Source organism: Heloderma suspectum, chromosome 4 (assembly GCF_057233095.1).
Source record: "Heloderma suspectum isolate Gila_16-S chromosome 4, 16-S_ref, whole genome shotgun sequence".
NCBI lineage: Eukaryota > Metazoa > Chordata > Lepidosauria > Squamata > Helodermatidae > Heloderma > Heloderma suspectum.
The window spans coordinates 252139884-252162238 of record NC_139461.1 but is presented as its reverse complement, the minus strand read 5'-3'; the positions used below and the strand labels follow the sequence as shown (position 1 = coordinate 252162238).

The 22355-nt window shown below is 43.5% G+C and overlaps 1 protein-coding gene across 26 annotated transcripts in view; it reads right to left on the bottom strand.

Moving 5' to 3' along the window:
• Positions 1 to 6336: 6336 nt before the first annotated feature.
• The window catches only part of IKBKE (inhibitor of nuclear factor kappa B kinase subunit epsilon), a 57264-nt gene continuing 41245 nt past the window's right edge, over positions 6337 to 22355 (bottom strand). For 17 of the 26 annotated variants that reach the window (XM_084853312.1, XM_084853317.1, XM_084853325.1 and 14 more), the window contains 7 exons: positions 17297 to 17373; positions 14948 to 14987; positions 13703 to 13804; positions 11203 to 11299; positions 9919 to 10019; positions 7578 to 7649; positions 6337 to 7403 (listed from right to left, as the gene is read on the bottom strand). In XM_084853312.1, the coding sequence (XP_084709438.1) occupies positions 7376 to 7403; positions 7578 to 7649; positions 9919 to 10019; positions 11203 to 11299; positions 13703 to 13804; positions 14948 to 14987; positions 17297 to 17373 (517 nt within the window). In that variant the 3' untranslated portion in view covers positions 6337 to 7375. Of the gene's footprint in view, positions 7404 to 7577; positions 7650 to 9736; positions 10020 to 11202; positions 11300 to 13702; positions 13805 to 14947; positions 14988 to 17296; positions 17374 to 22355 lie in introns of those variants that run through there. The other 9 variants (XM_084853316.1, XM_084853324.1, XM_084853322.1 and 6 more) reach the window with 2 other exon arrangements.

Sequence of the window (22355 nt, the reverse complement as noted above, 5' to 3'; positions counted from 1 at the left end):
TGCCAAGATTGTTCCTTGGATGGTATGCTCATGCTTGAGCTTATACTGAACCCTCAAGCTTTGTCATACCGCTAGGCTGAGAGAGCGGGTCCTCCTATCTCCAGCAGCTGCCCAGGTCAGCTGGCCAGTCAACCAAGGTTGCAAAGTACCTTCCCTCTGTTAAGACTTTGGTGCAAGAGCATAACGTCAAATTTATAGGCCTTACCTGTCCCGCCAGGGCTGGCCCTACCATTAGGCATAGTGAGGTCACTGCCTCAGGTGGCAGAACCTGGGGGGTGAGAAGCAGCAGCAAGGTGTTGGGAGGACAGAGCTGTATGTGCCTTGCACCCTCTAAACTACCCTGCTTCCCTCAGGTGCAATAGAGGCAGCTAACACTGATGTCAGATTCAGCTGCCATCCTGGTCAGCTTCTGTACATGGAAACATAGAATCATAGCATTGGAAGGAAAGAGAGATGACACCAGAGGTACCATCTCATCCTTCACCTCAGGCAGAAAAACATCTTGGAGTGTCTTCTGCCACCCCTTACCGTCCCACCCGCCAAACTGTGATGTTATTAAAGCAAGGTACTATGTAAATTCTAATCTGTTATCAGAAACGTTACCCCCGCAGAATGCAAAAAAAAATGCCTGTCCATGGCCAACCTGGATGGCATGAAGAAATCCCTTCCTGGACTTCTATAGAGCAACCATCTGATGCCTGGGGTAAGTCTGATATGAAGGGCTGGAGGGTGGGATGTGTGGCATGCTGGGTCAAAAAGAGGCCAGGAAGAACGTGGCAAAGACTTCTGAAGCCTTGCCACAAGTCTCATTTCCAGAATCTCACAATAGGTCAAAATCCAGCCCTCATGGTATTTCCCACCCCCTCAGCCTTGCAATGGTCATGACTTCACTGCCCTTCTGAGGCAACCCCCACCCCAGAGAGGCTGGATAATGGTGTGACAGGGAGTTCTTCACCACACATACAGCTTTGATACATCATGATGTATATAAATAACATATGCAAAAGTAGCCACGTTGACCATACAGAAAAAAGGTTGTATCGTCATTCTTCTTCTTTAATTGCTTATGTGTCAGTAGACTGCACTATGGATGTTTTTTCCACAAGGATTATTTCAAATATTTGATGTAACCCACATAGTTGTATCCATTTGTCATAATTTGTTTGCAAGAGCAAAATTGCTAACTTGATCCACATGGCCACACAGCAAACTCTGTTGAACACAGAGGTCTTTCTGCCATCCCCAACAGCAGCCTGGGGGTGCCCCATGCCATATTTAAGGCCACCTCCACACACAAGCCAAGCCACATAAGACTACTTTCCCATGGTACTGTCATGTCATGTATGACTACTGTAACCATGTGGGCTCTGCCAATCGAATGGGAGAGAACCAGGAGTTCAGCTCTCCCCATGTGGTTGCAACATTTACATGCACACTGCATCGCTGCAGGAAAGCATAACAAAGAAGACACTCTCAGGTGGCTCAGTATGTGTATATATACAGTCAGGGCCAGAAATATTGGAACAAGGATAACTGTTTTGGCAGTTGGCCTCTGTACACCACCACATTGAACTTGAAAGGAAGCACACCCAGATGGGAGCGAAGTCAGGACTTTCAGCTGTAATTCAAGGGTGTGACAAAAGTGGGGCACTAACCATTCAGGAAGGACAGCCAGCTGCATACCCCCCCCCCATCATTGGTGGCTCATTAGTAATGAAACGAATGGCAGACAAGCAGCTGCATGGCCAGGTGTGGCCTGTTTCCTGGGTACCCCATGACCAATCAAGCAGATAAAAGGCCTGGAGGTGGTTCTGAGTGTTACATTTGCATTTGGTAGCTGTTCACTGGAACCCCCAACATGAGGTCCAAAGAGGTGTCCATGCGAGTGAAGGAGGCCATCATTAGGCTGAGGAAACAAAATAAACCCATCCAAGAGATAGCAAAAACAGTTGTTGTTGTTCAGTCGTGTCCGACTCTTCGTGACCCCATGGACCATAGCACGCCAGGCCTTCCTGTCCTCCGCTCTCTCCTGGAGCATGCTCAAGTTCATATTCATTGCATCAGTGATGCTATCTAGCCATCTCATCCTCTGCCGTCCCCTTCTCCTTTTGCCTTCAGTCTTTCCCAGCATCAGGGTCTTTTCCAGAGAGTTTTCTCTTCGCATTAGGTGGCCAAAATATTTGAGCTTCAGCTTCAGTATCTGTCCTTCCAATGAGCACTCAGGGTTGATTTCCTTTAGGATGGACTGATTTGACCTCCTTGAAGTCCAGGGGACTCGTAAGAGTCTTCTCCAGCACCACAGTTCGAAAGCATCAATTCTTCGGCGCTCAGCCTTCATTATAGTCCAGCTCTCACAGCCATACATTACTATTGGGAAAACCATAGCTTTGATTAGACGGACCTTTGTCAGCAAGGTGATGTCTCTGCTTCTTACTATGCTATCTAGGTTTGCCATAGCTTTGCTCCCAAGGAGCAAGCGTCTTTTAATTTCATGGCTACAGTCACCGTCTGCGGTGATCTTGGAGCCCAAGAAAATAAAATCTGTTACTGCTTCCATTTCTTCCCCTTCTCTATGCCAGGAAGTGATAGGGCCAGATGCCATGATCTTAGTTTTTTTAATGTTGAGTTTCAAACCAGCTTTTGCACTCTCCTCTTTCACCCTCAACAAGAGGCTCTTTAGATCCTCTTCACTTTCTGCCATTAGGGTGGTATCGTCTGCATATCGGAGGTTGTTGATAATTCTCCCAGCAGTCTTAATTCCGACCTCTGATTCATCCAACCCGGCATTTCTCGATGTACTCTGCATATAAGTTAAATAAGCAGGGTGACAATATGCAGCCTTGTTGTACTCCTTTCCCAATTTTGAACCAATCGGTTGTTCCATGTCTGGTTCTTACTGTTGCTTCTTGACCCTCGTACAGGTTTCTCAGGAGACAGGTAAGGTGGTCTGGTAGTCCCATCACTTTAAGAATTTGCCAGAGTTTGTTGTGATCCACACAATCAAAGGCTTTAGCGTAGTCAATGAAACAGTGGGAGTGGCCAATACAACAGTTGGGAACATCCTGAAAAAGAATTAACTGGCAAGCTCAGCAACAGCAAAAGGCCTGGCAAGCCATGGAAGACAACTAAAGTGGATGACTGCAGAATTCTGCTCATGGTGAAGAGGAACCCTTTCACAACATCTAGCCAGGTCAAGAACGCGCTTGAGGAGGTAGGCATGTCGTTGTCAACATCTACAGTCAAGAGATGGCTTTATGAATGTAAATACAGAGGCTTCACAACAAGGTGCAAACCACTGGTAACGCTCAAGGACAGGCCAGATTAGCCTTTGCCAGCAAACACCTAAAAAAGCCTGCCCAGTTCTGGAATAAGATTCTTTGGACTGATGAAACCAAGATTAACTTGTACCAGAATGATGGGAAAAGTATGGAGAAGGAAAGGCACAGCTCATGATCCAAAGCATACCACATCATCTGTTAAACATGGTGGAGGCAGTGTTATGGCATGGGCATGTATGGCTGCCAATGGAACCGGGTCACTGGTGCTTATTGGTGACCTGACTGCTGATAAAAGCAGCAGGATGAATTCTGAAGTGCATAGGGCTATACTTTCTGCTCAGATTCAGCCGAATGCTGCCAAACTGGTAGGATGCCACTTCATCTTGTAGATGGATAATGACCCAAAACATACAGCAAAAGCTAGCCAAGAGTTTCTCAAGGCAAAGAAGTGGGATGTTCTTCAATGGCCAAGTCAGTCTCCTGATCTCCACCCAATAGAGCATGCTTTTCACTTACTGAAGACGAGACTGAAGGCAGAAAGACCCACAAACAAGCAGCAGCTGAAGGCAGCTGCAGTAAAGGCCTGGCAAAGCATCTCGAGGGAGGAAACGCAGCATTTGGTCATGTCCATGGGTTCCAGACTTCAGGCAGTCATTGACTGCAAAGGATTTTCATCCAGGTATTAAAGGTGATCCTTGAGTTTGAAATGATGTTGGTGTGTTCCATTACTTATGAGCCACCAACGATGGGTGTGTGTGTATGCCACTGGCTGTCCATCCTGAATGGTTAGTGTCCCACTTTTGTCAAACCCCTTGAATTACAGCTGAAAGTCCTGACTTCGCTCCCATCTGGGTGTGTTTCCTTTCAACTTCAATGTGGTGGTGTACAGAGGCCAACTGCCAAAACAGTTATCCTTGTTTCAATATTTCTGGCCCTGAGTGTATATGTGTGAGTGTGTTTATGGGAGCTTGAAACTCAGTGAAAGTTCAAAGCAGTCCTGAGGCAGGTTGAGGAACTGTTGTTGGAGCGGGATGAAGCCCCAGAATGCAGCCACTTGCCCTCGTTGCGCATACCTAACGGGACTCTCCTGGATCGTGGCCCCAGGAAATCTATTTCAACCCTGGCTTCTCTATATTGACATTATACTATACTGCCCTGCTAAACCATCTTTGTGTGTTTTGTAATCAGAAGAAAGCAGAAAACTCTCTCTCTTTACTGAGCTCACTGCCTTGTGGGATGAATGAAAATGTTTATACACATACAAAAGGCCAAGCCTGCATGCTTAAGATAAATCAAAACTGAAAAAAGGAACTTGGAAATGACTGCTCTGCTTTGGGGAGAAAGTGAAACATTTCTAATTAAACATATATGCAGCAACAAGACACCCGCTGTCTCTCTCTCTCATCCACTTATCCCAATCAATCTTGGCTCACTTCCAAAAGCAAGGCTGAAATATATCCCAGCTATTTTCTGTTTCGAAGCAACTTCTAGGACCAGCTAAATTCAGTGAGATCTCTCCAGGCAGAATAAGTTACAGGATTGGAACCAATGTCATGGCTATGAGAAATTTCTAGAGTACTTCTCTAAAGCGTTCAATGCAGCATAGGTAAAAATACAATTAAAATTAAAACTAAACACACACACGACTATTAAAAACAGCCAGTAAAACAGCCAATAAACTCACTAAAGAAATCAGCCAAACATAAAAGCTGAAATAAAAATGGTTTGCAACCTTTGCAGAAAGAGGAAAAGAACTCAGTAGGGAGAGCTTTCCAGAACCTGGAAAGTACACTTCTAAAGGTAAAGGCTCCTGGCTGTTCCTATTCTAATTTGGCATAAAGAAGGTACGCTGAGCAGGACTAGGGTTGGCGGAGAATTTCTCCCCGAAACTTCGGGGGGCCGAGCGCCAACGTGTTCGGCCCCCCGAACAAGTTTCGGGGAGAAATCCTCCGAACCCCCCCGCCCCCCCCCCCCCGGGACGGGACTTATCTTCGCCGAATGTCCCTCCCGGCGGCGGGTCCGGCCGGCGGTTCGGCGGGTGTTCGAGCGGGGCGGGAGCGGCAGCTGGTCTTTTGACCGGCTGCCGCCGCCATTGCAATAAAAGAAAAAAAAAAAAAACGCCCCCTGATAGGCTACGTGACGATTAACGTAGCCTATCACGGCTAGATTTGCAAAGTCAGCCGTGATAGGCTACGTCAATCGTCACGTAGCCTATCACGGGTGACTTAAAAAAAAAAAAAAAGCGCGTACGGATAATGGCGGCCCCCATAGGGAGCCGCCATTCCCGTTCCTTATTTGGTCGCTGTAGTCTACGTAAAGATTTACGTAGACTACGGCGAAAATAAGGGCAACACAAATAGCGTTGCCCTTATTTTCGCCGTAGTCTACGTAAAGATTTACGTAGACTACAGCGACCAAATAAGGAACGCGAATGGCGGCTCCCTATGGGGGCCACCATTAGCGTACGCGCTTTTTTTTTTAAAGTCACCCGTGATAGGCTACGTGACGATTGACGTAGCCTATCACGGCTGACTTTGCAGATCTAGCCGTGATAGGCTACGTTAATCGTCACGTAGCCTATCAGGGGGCGTTTTTTTTTTTTTTTAAACTTTCGCGTTCGCGGCCAGGCGAGGCGGGAAGCCTCCTCCCCGGCCTGAATTTCAGCCGGGGCGAGGCGGGAAGCCTCCCCCCCCGGCCTGAATTTCGGCCGGGGCGAGGCGGGAAGCCTCCCCCCCCGGCCTGAACTTCGCGGGGGGAGCAGCGAAGCGCCTCCCCCCCACCGCGAACGTCCTTCGAGGACAGGTAAGGGACTTTCGTCCACCCCTAAGCAGGACCCAATTTCCTGACTGCAGCAGGTGCATGGGCTTGATAGAGGCCTGTAGTATGTGGATCCCAGGCCATGTAGGATTTTAAGGGTAAAAACCAGCCCATGCAATTACAGCACAATTCACTTAGCACTATGACAATTATGTAAGGGGTAAAGTCCTTGGGTTTTTGCATATCTGATGTTCTCCGTGATTTCATTTTGTATTTATAATGAACACATCAGCCATTTTTTCAGGTGAACAATATTCAATAAGGGATTATTGTACATGAGATCTGATTGTACTAGAACACTCAAGGCCACATCGCATCTTACATCTCCCAACAAGTATACCTGTATAATACACATTTACCTGCATGATGTACATGTTTGTTGCATTCACAATTGCGTATGTTCACACAGTGCTGCTTCATGCTCACACACACACACACACACACACACCGTTCTAAGAGTAAACCTATGTGTTAATTCCAACGGTGTTACTCTGCCAGTGCAAGAGAAAACACTGGAGGAACAGAAACAGTGAGGCCTTGTGGGTGCAGGATATGTTCGTTCCTTGGGGGATTCCAGTTGCCCCTGGCTACAGGGGGCCTCCTTTGGGATCCATATTGAGACCTATACCTGGCTTGCCTGCAGACTGCACTGGAGGTCCATAACATCCCACCCCCACAGTGAACTATCTGGCATGTCTTCTTTGTAGTGTGTGTTTTGCTCAGTGTTCAAAGCCTTTGGTTCTTCGAACATAGGATCCTTTTGAAATGTCTCAGCAATAAGCAAAGCTTGACCAAGGAACAAAACACTGTTGTTTATTATCTTTACCACCGTGATATGTACTTTTCAACAATGAACAGTGCAAGGAAATAAGCTTGCCCCTCCCCACCACCACTATGCCTTTTAAAAGCTGCATGGCAAGCAAAAACCCACGGATGAATCTTTTCCCAGCATACACCTGCTGAGATGCTCCAAAATGCCAAATCTCACAGAATCAAAGAAACAGAACCTCTGTCCCAACTACAGAAATCAACAGGAGTAAGAAAACAATACATATTAAAAAAAAATTCATTCCCTCTAATAACAAAATAAAAACATCAGACAGACTTGGCTATAGGTCAAGGTATGCTGATTGGTGACTGAAAGCCATGCCAAAGTGCTAGAGCAAGGAGGTAGAATTCATTAGCTTCTTTAAGTTTGAATGTTGAAGTTTTCTCAAATCTTAGATGACACCGATTTTCCCACATTATAATATTGTTTCAGGCTCCACAACCTCTCTCCCCTACAGGCCTGGTGCAACACCATTTAACCTACAGAAACAAAATAAAAAAGAGGATTGGATTAGAGGAGGAGAAGGGGTCACATTTCAACTTTTCAATGTGTATATTTTGCAAACTCTAGAGAGCAATATTTTCTGCCATGCTTAGTACTCTCTCTCTTAGGTATAGCTTTACATGGTGCTAAGATGTTTCAGAGTCTCTTACCGCTGGATGATACTGTTGTTGAGCTGGAGGTTGTGAGCTACTATTTTCATCTGGTCTTGAAGCTCTTGCATCCTGTTCAAGACACAAAAGAGCCTTTTACACCCCAATTCTTCTGCAGCTTTCTCCAGACAACAGGGGAAATGCTTCCATGGGTAATAATAAATACACTTCTGTAAGTACTGGCCCCTCTCACGAACTTGCCCACAGGCCATACTCTCATCGACCAAGCGCATCTCATTTGATCTCCAGACCACTGTCTCTTTCACATCTGAGCAACATTGCCCCGACATCACCCTGCTGCCAGTGCCCCATCTTCAGCTGCTGAGTACACAGCTGCTGGGACTGGAGTGGCAGCAGATGTCTCAAGTAGCCAATATCCATGCCGTACCAACGTTTGATTTAATCAACCCTGCACAATGAGCTGATTCTAAGACAGATGTTAAGGTACCTATTTTAGAATCTTTGAAGTTTACCATTTTTTGATCCAGTGTGAAAGATCAGCACCTTGTGTTGCATCATATGTTAATACAGAGCCAGTGTATGTAAGAGGAAGCGGGGGTAGTGTGTGCATGTAAAATAGTGAGTGGTCCATGTGGATTATGGGTAATTAGAGTATTTATATATGTTTTAGAACTATGAAAGCATGTCATCATTTTTTTGTTTGGTAAATAAAATATATTTGATTATACCTCCAACACTATTTCCTACATTTCTTGGCAATTTTATAGTGAACATCACTGCTACATAAAGTAAGGGTGCCACCTAAACAAATTTTCTCCCATTGACAAAGAGTGTTGCTTTTCTTGCAAGAGGAGGAGTGTGGAGAGTGCTGAATAAAAATGAACTGCACAACAACAAATCTTATCAGAGCACAGAACAGTTTTCTATTTTCTCAAGGGCATTCCTCTTTTCAGTTCTCATGGAGTGTTCTGTGCCCTAAGCCATTGATCACATGCTTGTTTCCTTCTTTCATTCACTTCTGTGCAAAATCAAAACAGGTAATACTGCCTTTTCTGTCCAAGGTTTCTCACAAAGATAAAAAATATTGATTGCGTGGCTGGGTAGCAGTGGTGACGAAGAGAGTAATTAATTTTCAAAACCACATTTGATTTTGTCATTTAAAAAAAATGTATATGGTCAGGGTTTGGTCATCAGAATATTCAGAAATCCAAGTTTTCAAATATGTTGTGAAGGACTTGGAAAAATTAAACACAGAGAAACAAAATCCTAGTATTAAATCTTGAAAAACATGGTATTAGATTAAAACCCAGCATGGGATTAGTTAAATGTGTAGATTCCCATGTCAACAAAGTAATCAGTATACAGCTTGTCATTTAACTGCTTAGTCTTTTCTGCCTGTGGCTCCCTTCCTCTGCTAATTCTTAACTGAGATCAGCATCCCTGCAGAGAGCTTTCTGACCTCCACCTGTAATACACATCACAGTGTGTTTTAGGGGCATCACTTAATGACATGAAGCAAAGGACAAGAAAACTCATTAAGCAATGCCCCCAAGTAACTCAGAAAGTGGTGCTTGGAAGTGGGGACTGGAGGCATCAATGCCTGTGGTGAACATAAACAACAGGTAGACTGGACTTACTTGCTGACCTGCTCCATCCACTCTGACAGGATGCTAAATCACTACCTAGGGATGTATGATAATTTGTTTATGTTCTCAAATCATCTGAAAATGTCATGTTCCCAATCCCAAACATGAGCGCAAGCTGTAGATTTTTTTTTTTGAGAAATGCTCACAAATTCATGAGAATTGCGACTATGTAAAAAAAAAAATGCAAATTTTTATGCTTTAAGCAATGTGGGGAGAATGTGCACTTTTGAAAAATACGCACAGAAATGTGTATTTTTCTCATTCAAATGAGCTGAAAAATAGATGAAAATTGGGAGTGAGGCAAAACCAGCCTGAAACTGCATTTTGGTGAATTTTGGCAAGCTTAAAAATTGCTGGTTCTTCCATCCCTATCACTATCAGAAAAGTTTGCCTTTGGAAAACTTTACAAACCTTCCATCACACTAACAAACTAAGTTCTAGAATTTTTTTTTTACACTGTACATTCTAAGACAGATATTAAGGTATAATTAGTATCTACTTTAGAATCTACGAAGTTTACTGTTTTTTCATCCAATGTGAAACACATGATAATACATACGTCAGCTTCCATGATATATGCAATCACCTGGTGGTGGGCATCACAAAATAGCGGTGGGTGTCACAAAATGCTCTACAGAACATTTGCTGCCCAACCTAAATTATTACATTGGTTCAAAGAGGAGAGCACCCTGGCAACATCCAGGCTCTGTATCCCTTGACAGTTGCACACATACCCAAACACCATATCTTGGTGTTTCTGATTTAAGTAAACTTGTTTCGGTGCAGAAGATGTCATTTTGCCTTGAAGGATTCTCTGAGGTAACTCATCCATAGCCTGCCAAGAAAATGAAAAGAACATATACATCACTACAGGCACAGTCTTCTACACTTAGTACTTGAAATTATTAAAAGTGACGTGCCTTCATTCAGGCTTAGTAATTGAAATTATTGAAAACAAAATGCCTTTAAAAATATATAGATGAAAGGCATGGCCACCACTGGCTCATTTTCAGGGAAATCACAATTAAAAAAAAAATGGAGCTAGGTATATAGATGTTATTTTCATATACCAGTCAAAGTGCATCCTACTTGGAATACATGGTCTTCAAAAAGTGCCACACTTATTATTCGTATTCTATTTATTAGGCTGGATGTAGGCAATTATGTTATTCATATAGTAACTACAATTATCCTTCCACTGTTTTGTCATTTTAAGCTTTCATCACATGATGACTATCCAATTGAGAGTATTTTCCTCATGTCATTGGTAGGAACCCCTTGCACACTGTGAGATCATCAAAACACATATAGTTTGCTAGTGAGCTGTCTGAATCCATACTTCAGTAATCTGCTCCTGCCAGTCAGAAAGGTCTCTGTGTTGGTCAAGAGTGCTCCACAGAAGTTAACACAGAAGACCCTGAAAGTTGCTCAGATCTGAGACAGTATCATGAAAAAGACCACTCTCTTCAAGAGCGGTCTACGGATGAGCAGGCTGAATTCAAGACTTAGACCCAGAAAGAACAATCCTCTAATCCCAGACTATGCCCCATGGCTTAGCCTTGTGCAATGTGTTTTACATTTTTGTCCTTATTTCTTACATTTCGAAACCGGCCCCACCAGCCAGCCCTCCAAAGACGGCAGCTCATCCAGAGGCTTGATTAGGCTGAATGTGTGTGAGGAAACCAAATGGTTTTTATAATAGAGTTATATGTGGGGGCTACACTGTCGATTCGAGCAATTGGGGTGTTTTAAATAACTGAGATACAGAACAGTGGAGGCTGGTGGCTTCAATGTGAGTGGGCAGTGAATCTGCTCCAGGTTTCAGTCAGAATCAGTCAGAACTCTAAAGGAGTTATCCAAGGTGGTTCTGACTAAACCTGGAGCAGATTCACTGCCCCGCCCTCAGAGCCACCAGTCTCTACTGGAGCAGAACCATAATGACTGGCAATGATCAAATGTAAGCTGAAGTCGTTGTTGCTTTATGCAATGGCTTGAGCAGGAAAAGAAAGTCAGTGTACTTTATAAAGGCAGTCCCGGCATCCTGACATCTCTGAACTACAGGTAGTTAAAGATCTGTTCAGCTTCTTCAAATTCTTCCTCATCTCAAATGTCTTCCTGAAGGGATAAGACAAGAACTGTAGTCAAATAGTCATCTATTTATTTTCTTCCGTGCAGCATTTTTCATTAAGGTTGTTCTAAAATGGAAATGCTTCAGTGCTCAGCCCCAGGGATTCATCAGGCACATGGGGTTTATAATGGGCAGAATAGCCAAGCTGTCCAACATTAATGGTACTCCACAGAAGTGATACTTTCCCCTTCTCTGGGATGGGGCTTAGATGGAAACATTTCCATATCATCACAGCAGACACATCCAAGTGGTCATTTTTCATCACAAAAAAGGAAAAAATAGGCAAGTTACTGTTCTTAATTTTAAAGATTTATAAACCGCTTTTTGGTGAAAGGCTTCAAAGCAGCATACAATTAAAAATTAAGTATAATAAAACAACAAAACACACAAAATGAAGGGAAAGGTGAATACATTTCATATGATTCTCCTCTGGATTTTGGGGATTGAGAAAGGAGCTAATTCGGAACTTGTTAACCAAAAGCAAGAGTGACAATTCAATAAACACACACACAAAGACTGAAGGTCAAAGCGCTGCCAGGCATCAAGGAATGGTTAATAAAATCATGCAATATGATGTACAGAAATTAGTTAACCATGTGTAAACACACTTGTGAGATCATATGTCTGCCTAGAACCTTTGTTATACCCTTGGATGCAAACTGTTAAAAATTGGAAACCAATATAAAACCTATACAAATGCCAAGAACAAGTGTTAATCACTGTGATAACTCTATAAACTGCAGGTTTATTATGAATTTAATAAAGGTGATAGTTTTAAAATTAAAAACAACAACACAGGGCATGATCTACGCTCTACTGGTTTCAACAGGAAGGTTATGCAAATGCTTAACTTCCATTGAAATCAGCCTGATTTAAAGGTCATATCTTTGGCACAATCACATTTGTACTTATCAGGCAGATCAGAATCTACCTGAATAGGCAGATGGATGCCAATCTTCCACTCGTGCTCTCTGCTAGAGTGCAACCAATCTATCTAGTGGCCATACGCAGCTTGACTATTTATTTATACATTTATATCCTACCTTTCCACTATAATTAGAGCTCAAGGTGGCTAACAAGAAAATACAAATAGAATAGCAATATTATAATTTAAACACTAAAACACATCAAATCAATTAATAAAAATAGATCAATAAGGGGGGGAACTGGACCCCCCCCCCAAGATTGAAACCCACTTCAGGTTAGACACCAAAAGCCTGTCTGAATCAAAATGTCTTTGTTTGATGGTGGAAGGACAACTGAGATGGAACTGTCCTGGCCTGTCTTGGAAAGGAGTTTCAGAGTCTGGGAGCAGCAACCAAGAAGGTCATCTTTTGTTTTCCTGCCAGATGTGCCTCTGGTGGGACAGAAAGAAGGGCCTCTCCTGAGGATCTTAAAACCCAGACAGGCTCATATGAAAACTGCAGTCTTTAAAATTCCTCACCATAACGTAGAAGGCCAGTTATGTTTTGCTTTGGCATTATCTGGAGAAGCAACTGATTCTTGCATCTACTTTCAGCGTCATAGTTTCTTATTTTGATTTTAAACTCCTGGATTTTGACTGAATTCATTCAGGCCTGACAGCATATGTCCCAGCATACAAAGATTAATCATGACGAGTATATCAGAAATCCTCAATGGAAAAAGCTGCTGTGCTTTAAAAGCATCTTGCAATTAAAAAAAAAAAAAAACAGTTGTGGCTGCAGTTACTTCCTTAAGTGACTGCACTTTTCTCCGCTGTAATAAGTCAATGCATGGCTCCCCATCACCACCGGGTAATTTGCTCTTTGCACTAATCCCCAAACACCATTTAACATAAAATCATTCTTTCTAAGTGCTGCTCTTCATCTTAATAATGGCTTCATTCCAATATGAGAAACTTGCTTGATGCTGAAAACGAAGAAGTCCATCAATATTCCAGCTCAGAAGTTTGGGAAGATTTGCAGTGTACAGCCCAGTGAAATTAGTTCCGATGTCAACTGAACAGTATGTCTTTATTTATAATGTCCCAACAAACCTGCTGTGCACCATATCATGAAAGGTAAAATAAACTCTCATGCCTAGCTAATTCCAAGATTTCAGAAATGCACTAGATACTAACGAGAAAAAGGTATGCTACTGAGTCTAATGACCAATCCCAAGTTAGATATGAAGCCTGAAAAGAAACAATGTCTCTACAATAAAAAGGCAATGTTGCCAATGAGCACCATTTCACCTCCATTTTGTCTCCATGCTATCAACTTGGCTCAGAAATCCCCATGTTGTCTAGAAATGTTAGCATGAACCTAATTTGATGACTGTAAATATAGCTTTATTACACCTTTGTAGGAGCATGAAGTACGATATAAACATTAATCACAAAAATTCCTACACAGAAGTCACATAGTTACCTCATTCTAGTTCCATGTCCTGAAAGAGCAGCCTGGTAATGGTGAAAACAGTTATCCTGGAAAACTGAAAGAACCTTTTTGGCTAAATGTCCTAAATTCACCCTAAAAATGAAACAACATAAAATGTGCTTTTGTTATTCTAAGGTAGTCCTCAGAATAAGACAGACAGAGGCTGGATGTTTATTAAAGTGATGACATTTTGTTCAACGCACACATTTTTGACTGAAAGTAATGCCTATTGGTTTTAACAAGATATGTATACCAACAACCAAAGCTTGATCTTGTGGTGCTAAAAATCAGAAGACTAGGGCCACCATGCTGAATATTGCCAAAGGACATGCTAAAGCATCTTCTCACATCTATACAGAAGCCATTCTCCAGTTACTAATGTTTGGAAGACATTTGCTTTCAGTGGACAGGTTTAGGTCACAACTGCATTTAGTATTTCTAACACTTTGTTCTTCCCCACAGGTACTTCCAATCTGCTATCTTTTGAATTACTTCCAATTCATATTACCCAGGTAACCTCACAGCCACCAAAAAACGGCTTCCATGCAGCTGGGCTGCAAATCACAGCAGTAATGCTTGCAGAGTAGTAGCTTGAAGGGTGTGGTTACTTCCTGTGCCAATGGCAGTTCCCCCAGTGGAGAAGTGGTACTAGCGTGGAAAGCACCCATGCAATCTGGGTTACCAGTTCACAGATACATATCTATCACTTGGTTACTGTACACTTGATGCTTGGCTACTGATTGCAAACTAATTGAAAAGCATTACCCTTTGGAAGATGCAAGGTGATATTTTATTTATGTCCATTTCTTATTTATTTATGATACTTAAGTATTATCCATTGTGTTATATCTGCAAAAACCTGTTTTAAACATGCAAGTCATCCCTTGATGTTACAGTCATTGCATCATGAACATTCGTCTGTGAACCGGCCCCAGGTAACTGGATCTTGCATACTTTACCACTGCAACTTGAAGACTTGGCCACACAAAAGTGGTTCCTCAGCAGCTATCAAATTACCACCATAATGTAAGAATCAGTTTAGATTTGAATCTTTAGAGCAATTATATATTTTTATCCTACTTCTCAGACAAAACTGTCTCTCAAAGTGGCTCACAACAATTAAAATTCAATACACAGACACTGTACATCAGCCTTGCCCAACCCAGTACTCTCCAGATGTGGCAGACTACAAATCCCATTAGGGGTGGCCTGTTGCACATGAACTCTTGTACTTACTTATCCAGCTTGTGGATCTGCTGTTCATTGTAGCCCAGGCCTAGAGAGAAAAGGCAACTTATTAGTAGGGTTTACCAGGAGATGATATTGGGACTTGTCATATTCACAAATTAATAATGTACAGAGGGATTCACATCATGTGTATTGTGAAAAGGCCCAAGAGGAAACATGGAGGTGCTGCATATCCAAGAAAAAACAATGGGATTTTCCCAGTTCTATGGGGGGAGGGAAAACTTCTAGAGGGGTAACCGTGCTTGTTGCTTTTGCTGCAACTCAGCAGCAAACACAACACACACCGTAAAGGCTAACAGATATAGGTATGCCACAAGCTTTGGTGGATTAGAATTCATTTAATGAGATGCCATAGAATCTCCTTTAAGAACCCAACCCTCACTTAATTTCCGTTTGGTAATACAAGGCTAACCACAGATTTTTCTGGTGGGTTCTTAGCAAAAGCCTTTCAGTGGGCTCCTAACAATATCCTATGGCATATCAGTGTCCTCCCCCCACAAGAGCTAATTAGAACGGCAAGACTGCTTAGGCTTCAGAGTCCAGCCATTCCTTCCCAAGTTCTTAACTGGTTAGGAATGGGGAACCTGTGACCCTCCAGATGTTGCTGGACAACATTACCATCACCACTAGCTATGCTGGCTGAGGCTGATGGGAGTTGGGAGTCCAACAACATTAGGAGAGCTACTGTTTCCCCAACCCATGTAATACAAGAGTGGAGAATGTGCAGCCCTGCAGATGTTGTTGGACTGCAACTCCCATCAGCCCTAGCCAACATAGCCAATGGGGAGGGATGATAGGAACTGCCAAACATACCCCATCCCTGCTGCAATAGGTAAACCATGCAAGAATGGGAAATGAGGGGAAACTCATGTGCAGTGGGCTTGGGCTCCTTGGAGAAATGGCGGGGGCGGGGAGTAGACAGAGTAGTGCTGTCTGGTTGCGTTTTGGGGTGGGAATGGAGGTTTTAAATTTTAGCCAGTACTTCCTCGAGGAAGTACTGGCTATACAACCCCTGGAAACCAGCCTTCTGGAAACAGAAGCATAGCTGAGAAAAGCATTATCTATACAAGTAATAATTCACTGTACAATTTCTCCCAGGCAGAAATATAATGTCCACCTTGTATCATATACAAAACATTGATCCAGAGCTGGCTCCAGATTTGAAGGCCCCCTCTTCTATCAAAGGAGCTTATCAGGTTGGAGCAATGGGAGGTAATGGGCAGCAGCAGCTACTGAACCAGATAGCTGGGGGCAGCCATTTTAATTTCCCACAATACCCTGGAGTGACAGTATCCTGGGGGTATTGTGGGAAAATTTAAATGGTGTGTCGACCAAGCCTCCTGGTGCTGTGAAAAACTTTTTAAAATGGGGCTTGGGCAAGCATCAGAGATAGGCCCTGCTGGGGCCCTAGCAGCTGCCCGAGCTCACCGGGCACTGATGCCAGCCCTGCATTGATCAAGAACGCAAGCAGTGGGTAAGGTTTGTTAATGCAGAGCATGAGCCAGTGCTCCATCAGCACTGATGGTTTTCCTATATAGGCCCTTTTACTTTGTTTCCAGCCAACATTTGACACATTCTAGGTGTTTACAGATATTTTACCAAGATAGAGACACCAAAAATATATTGGGTTGGGTCCAGACTTAGTCACGGCTCGAGTAGACCCATTGAAATCAATGGGACAAGTTAGTCAAGACTGACCTAAGTCCTATTTAAGGATTAAGTGTGGCACACACATAGACTAATTGTTTTAGTTGTTGATTTCAATGGGTTTACTCTAGGCATGAGTAAGCCTGGATCCAACCCATAATCTTTCTTTGGGTTCTGTCCCTAGTCATAAAGTCCTTCCTCAATTTTGCCCATTTTGGAAGGATCCCAGGTATGGAAACCCCCCCCCAAGGCATACAACTTTCATAGCAAAGTGTAAAAAGAAACATTGCTAGGACTTCTGTCAGAAACACTGCTTCTGTTGTGTCTACGGTAGCATTTAGCAAGTATCAGCCCATGTACACAAAGCAGCCACAAGTCCCCTGCTTTTCAGATTAGGGATAGCAGCCTTGAGATTGGTCATAGCTTTCATAAATTTTATCTTATCTATACAGGTGCTGCTAAATGGCTGGCTAGACTCCCAAAGTAAAGTAATGCTCATATAGCATTTTGCTTGTTTCAAGGTAGTGCTGCTAAGAAGCCTAGTTGGTATTCCTTTAGTATTTCAAGAGTTCCATCTAATCAGACCCTTTTAAGATGCAGCTGTCCTGGTAGCAGTTAACAGATTTCCGGTTTACAAGATACAGGCAGCCTTGATGCTTATAGGAGAGACCAACATCATCAGCAACTCACGCAGGCATTTCCGGACCTTCTTGAACTGGGTGTAGATGAGCTGCATCTTGTCAAGGCAGGCCTCCATCTTCTGGGTGCTGAGGAACCAGGTTAGAGATAGAAATGAACTAAACCATTTAAATCACATCATGGACTAGAGGCTGTGTCTGCTGTAACATGAAACTCCCAGTGAACCTGACTGTGGAATGATCCATCCATGCACATCCCGACATTACTCACATTTGCTGTGCAGGAAAGCAGGAGATTGGTAAAGGCTGTGCATGGTTGACAAAGACAGATACTGGGAATTGAGCGAATGGAATGAACACATCCAAGAACACACACACCATCCATGCTCCTATTCCCTCTCCCCCTGCCACCCCAGTGATGCTTGTCATAGAGATGTAATTGTTTATGAGCCTCACTTCTTTCTTATGCAGCTGTGCAACAAAGGCCTTCAGAATGCAAGCCCAGTTGCTCAGTAGCATCTTCCCCATAGCCTGACCGAAGGCTGAAGCCCAGCAGCCAGGGCTGGAAGATGGTCTTCCATGCAGGGCTTCTAATTTTTTTATATTTTATACCTGATATGATACCTGTCCGCATGATGCTTCCATAGATCAGTTAACCACCTAGCTAGGTCACATGACACTCCTTGTCAGTCAGCTACCCAGTGACTGCATCAGACTTCCAGGAACTCACTGTTAGCAGTCTAAATTATAAATCTGAGTTTGTTGACTGCCTACCAGCAATGCTTCCTTGTTGCAGCTGTGGGAAAGTATTTTAAAACTTATTTGAACCTGGCAGAAAACCCTTGGTAAACCACTGCTAAGCAATAAATGGCTGCCTGAAACATCATAGGATGTTATTTCTTCCCTGGGCTGCATGTATGACTGACACCTCACCTTATCTGCACTGGCCCTTACATCTTTCCATTAATCTGTCTTGCTTGAATGTATCTCCCACAGCAGTCCTACTGACCTTCTGACACTTCATCACAATACTTCTATGACTTAAGCAGTTGCTTTTTTTTTTTTTGCCTACCACTGCTCCATTCACTGAGAATAAATTACTCCTACTTCTCCACTTCAGCTCTTGTCTCTCTAAGTTTCCCTCCCTTACTATATTCTTAATGCTGGATGATACACGGCTTTGCAACACTGACTATGATGAACACACCATAAAAATAAGTGACATGGTAAACACAGCTTTGATTAAACTCCAGCCACTGGGGAAACAAACAGCAAGCTTCCAAATGTAATCTATTCTGGCTCTTCTGTGTGGAAAAGCTCAGTCAGTCCCTGCTTTGTTGATAACCCTAAAGCTGTCCCTAGAGACCCATAATCCAAGGAAATTGCATCTTCCGCTCAAGATGTAGGTAATAACAATCTCTAGACCAGGAGGGAAAGCATCCCTCTGTCTGATTACCCACCCTTCAGCAATAAGTAGCATATCCCTCCTTCAGGTTAAGAAAGAGTGGCAGTCTACACACAGAAAACTACTTCCACATGTATGTCAGCCAGCAACGCCTATTATGAGGAATACCACCTGAACTCATTGGTCTGATGTGGATGAAATAAGCCAGATTCAATAGAACAGGACCAAACAATAGATTTTGCTGTTATCTGCTGCTTATGTTTTGTTTTAAACTGATATTAGACTTTTGGGGCTCGTTATTGTAACAATTCTTTTTGTTGGCTGCTTTGAATACCATTGAATACCATTAGAAGGCAATATACAAATATTTTTAACTAATGAATGGACCCGGCTTCAGATGGGTCTGAATAGCCCTTGGTTTAATACAGCGAAGCCTTCAAGCAAAATTACGCAGCTGTCAGAATTGGACACACTGTGCCCACCCTGTCTGAGTGGAACTACCCCTGCTGGAAGCCCTAGGCATGGCCCCTGCCATGGTGCACCTCTGTAGCCCCCTGACAGATGGACGGATGGACGGACGGACACACATCCTCCTTTATTACTGTAGATTAAAAAAGTAAATCGAGCCAGTCAACCAGTATGCTTTGACTACTTCAAAAACAGCTCAGATGACCCATTTGCAAGTGCCTGGCTAGAAGGTTCCTGCTCATGAGAACCCAAGAAGAGACCTGCTGGGTCAGACCAAAGGCCCATCCAGTCCAGCATCCTGTTCTCAAATCAAAAGATTGTGTAAGCCAGTTCATAAGATTAGAAAGCCAATTTCTGTATTTTTTGCGATATACACAGCTGTAAGAAATGGCTATATTTTTCTTTCTCTGAATGCAAACTTTAAAAAAATAATCTGAAGCCTTTATTGGTATGCTGCTCCTTTTTCCCAGGGAGAAATTCTGGAGGCTGCAAGTCAGCCTGAGCATATCAAAACCATGAGAATAAACTAGCCAGGCCTTGGTACTCCACAATTGCTATCTCTCTCATTAATCTGTGGATTTACTGTAACGACTTATTTTAGAGAAATAAGGTGCTACTGAGATATCCTCCCACCACAACACATTTTCCCCAAACTCAGGCCATTAAATTTTTTCACTGGAAAAATGCTATTCCTCCTCTACTTAACATTTATATTGCAACTCTAAGTGTGGTATGGGAGGGGGTGATTCATGAATCAAAACCCCTACTGGAGAGTGCTCATGGTATCTCTTGAGATAAGCAATGTAACACATCACCCCACTCCTGGGAGGTTTCTCCATGACAACAAAAGGAGAAGCGAATGGAGGATTACCGGGGATTTTTTCAAGGGATCGGCTTTGGTGCACTTGTGTCTGCACAGGGCTCCATCAGTGAGTGCACTGCTCCAGTATAACTTACTTCACAGAAGATACTTCCAGGTGGCGTGGGTTGGGTTGGAGTGAAGGTCATCTGACTGGCAGGGGCTGCTCAACCAATAAGAGAGGCTTCCCCCCATCCAGGCTCCGCGCCACCTTTATCCTTCAATAAAATCCTGGGAGGTTTCCTCCTATGTCTGCACAAAAATCACTCTCCTTCTCCCTGCCCCCCACCCCCCCGTATTCCTTCCTTCCTTAAATGAATAATCATTACAGGACTACAGTGTTCCCCCTGCCCTGCTGCAATCAAGTGACGCTTCGAAGCTTTGACATTACGGCTCTCTAAATGCATTATTTCGATTCATGGCAATCTCAGTAACTTTGGGAGTGTGCATTTCGGGAACAAGTCTCACTGACCACAATGGGAGGTACTTCTGAGTAGACTCACATATGTTTGTTCTGGGAAAGACAGGGAGGGGAAACAAAGGGATGGGGAAGCAGCCCCTCTTCTAACCCAATGCTGTGCAGGAACAAAGGTGTGAATTAGTTACTTCTGAATGGCAATAAACCAAACAACAGAGAATCGCAGCTTTGGGAAAGCACTTTACAGGGATCTCTGTAAATGCTGGTGTGCGCACTCAGGGGACAACCCTCATTGACCACAATGGGAGTTACTTCTGAGTAGACAGTAATTGGTTTGTGCTGGGAAACACAGGGATAGGCAACATCCCTTGACTGGGGTCATGGTGAATGGCACACCCCTGGGCAGGGCTAGCATACCCAAGGTCAATGCGGGGGTTGGGGCACATAGCAACTATACCACAGAGAACCTGACTTAAGGAAAAGAATCGGAGTTTAAGCAGTCGCAGGAAATCTGGTATTTCTATGATAAGCTCCGGGGTGACTGCCGGATGGCCACAACGTCATCTAACCCTAACGACCTCAACACGTGTTGACCTCAACACGTTTGGCAGCCGGCCTGGAGCAAATTGCTGGTGGAGACACACACCCCGTTCTTGGTTCAGCATGTGTTGAGAGGCATCAAACTGGTGGGCTCAGTTCTGTACTGTGTAGAGCAGTGGTGTAGTGTTTTGAAAGGAGAGGCACTCATCATGACAGTCGCTATAGCCACGCCCGCAAGGAGAGTCCAAAAATGCAGGCAGCTGTGTTGATTCATTCATCCATCCCCCCCACTCTCGCGCGTGTGTGTTTAGTAACACAAATGGGTCTTAATTACCCATTCAAGAACTAGCCACCCCAAAACATTTTGAAGTACAACAGGGATAGCTCACAATATATTCTTGCAAGGGGGGATACATTTTCCCACCAGCTGCTGGGAGGATTGCAGCTAACCTCCGAGGGAACATGGATGCCTGAGATGGGTGGCAGGTTGTCCCTGCTAATCAAAATGTCCTGATGCTTTGACCCTGTGAGGTCTAGCTCCACTATATCACTGGTACAGAGCAGCTCAGAGATCCAGGGTTGCCGAGATGGCAACAAGCAGAAGTAGTAAAAGGATCTTCCCATTTCAGATGATTCTATGTCCTATTGTTTAATAGCAGTTCCTCTCCATGTTCTTTCCATGACTGTCACCTCCTCTGTTATATTAACAGCAGATAGTTTTGTAATATCAAAACCCTCTAGATTTTTAGAGTCTGCATATTTAGATCACCACTTTTTTACAGTGCAATCTTATGATGTCTACGAAGGAGTAAGCTCCACTGAGCTCCACTGGACTTTTTTTTATTGAGTTGACTTGATTTAATTGGATTTGTACCTCGCCTTTCTCCCATGAAAAATGGCACTCAAGGTGGCTTACAATCATAAATAAAACTTGATTAAAACAATAATAAAACAAATGCATTAAAACACAATAAAAACACAATAATAGAATAAAAACGGCATCCAACTCAACAGACTCGTTTACATGCCAAAGGCCTGCTTGCATGAAAAGTTCTTTGTCTGCCAACAGAAGGACAGCAGAGAAAGAGCAAATCTAGCCTCCCTCAGCAGGAAGTTCCACAGCCTGGGAGCAGCCACTGAGAAGACCTTCTTTTGCACTGTCACCAGACACACCTCTGAAGGCGGCAGTTTTGGAACAAAGGCCTCTCCCAAAGATCTTAAGACTAAGGCAGGCTCATATGGGAGAAGGCATTCTTTCAGGTAGCCTTGTGCCAAGCCATATAGGGCTTTATAGCTCAAAACTTGCACTGAAAATTCTGCCTGGAAACAAACCGTCGGCCAGTGAAGCTGTTGTAACAAGAGAGTCATGTGCTGCCTGTAACCAGCCCCGGTCAACAGTCTGGCCACAGCATTCTGGACAA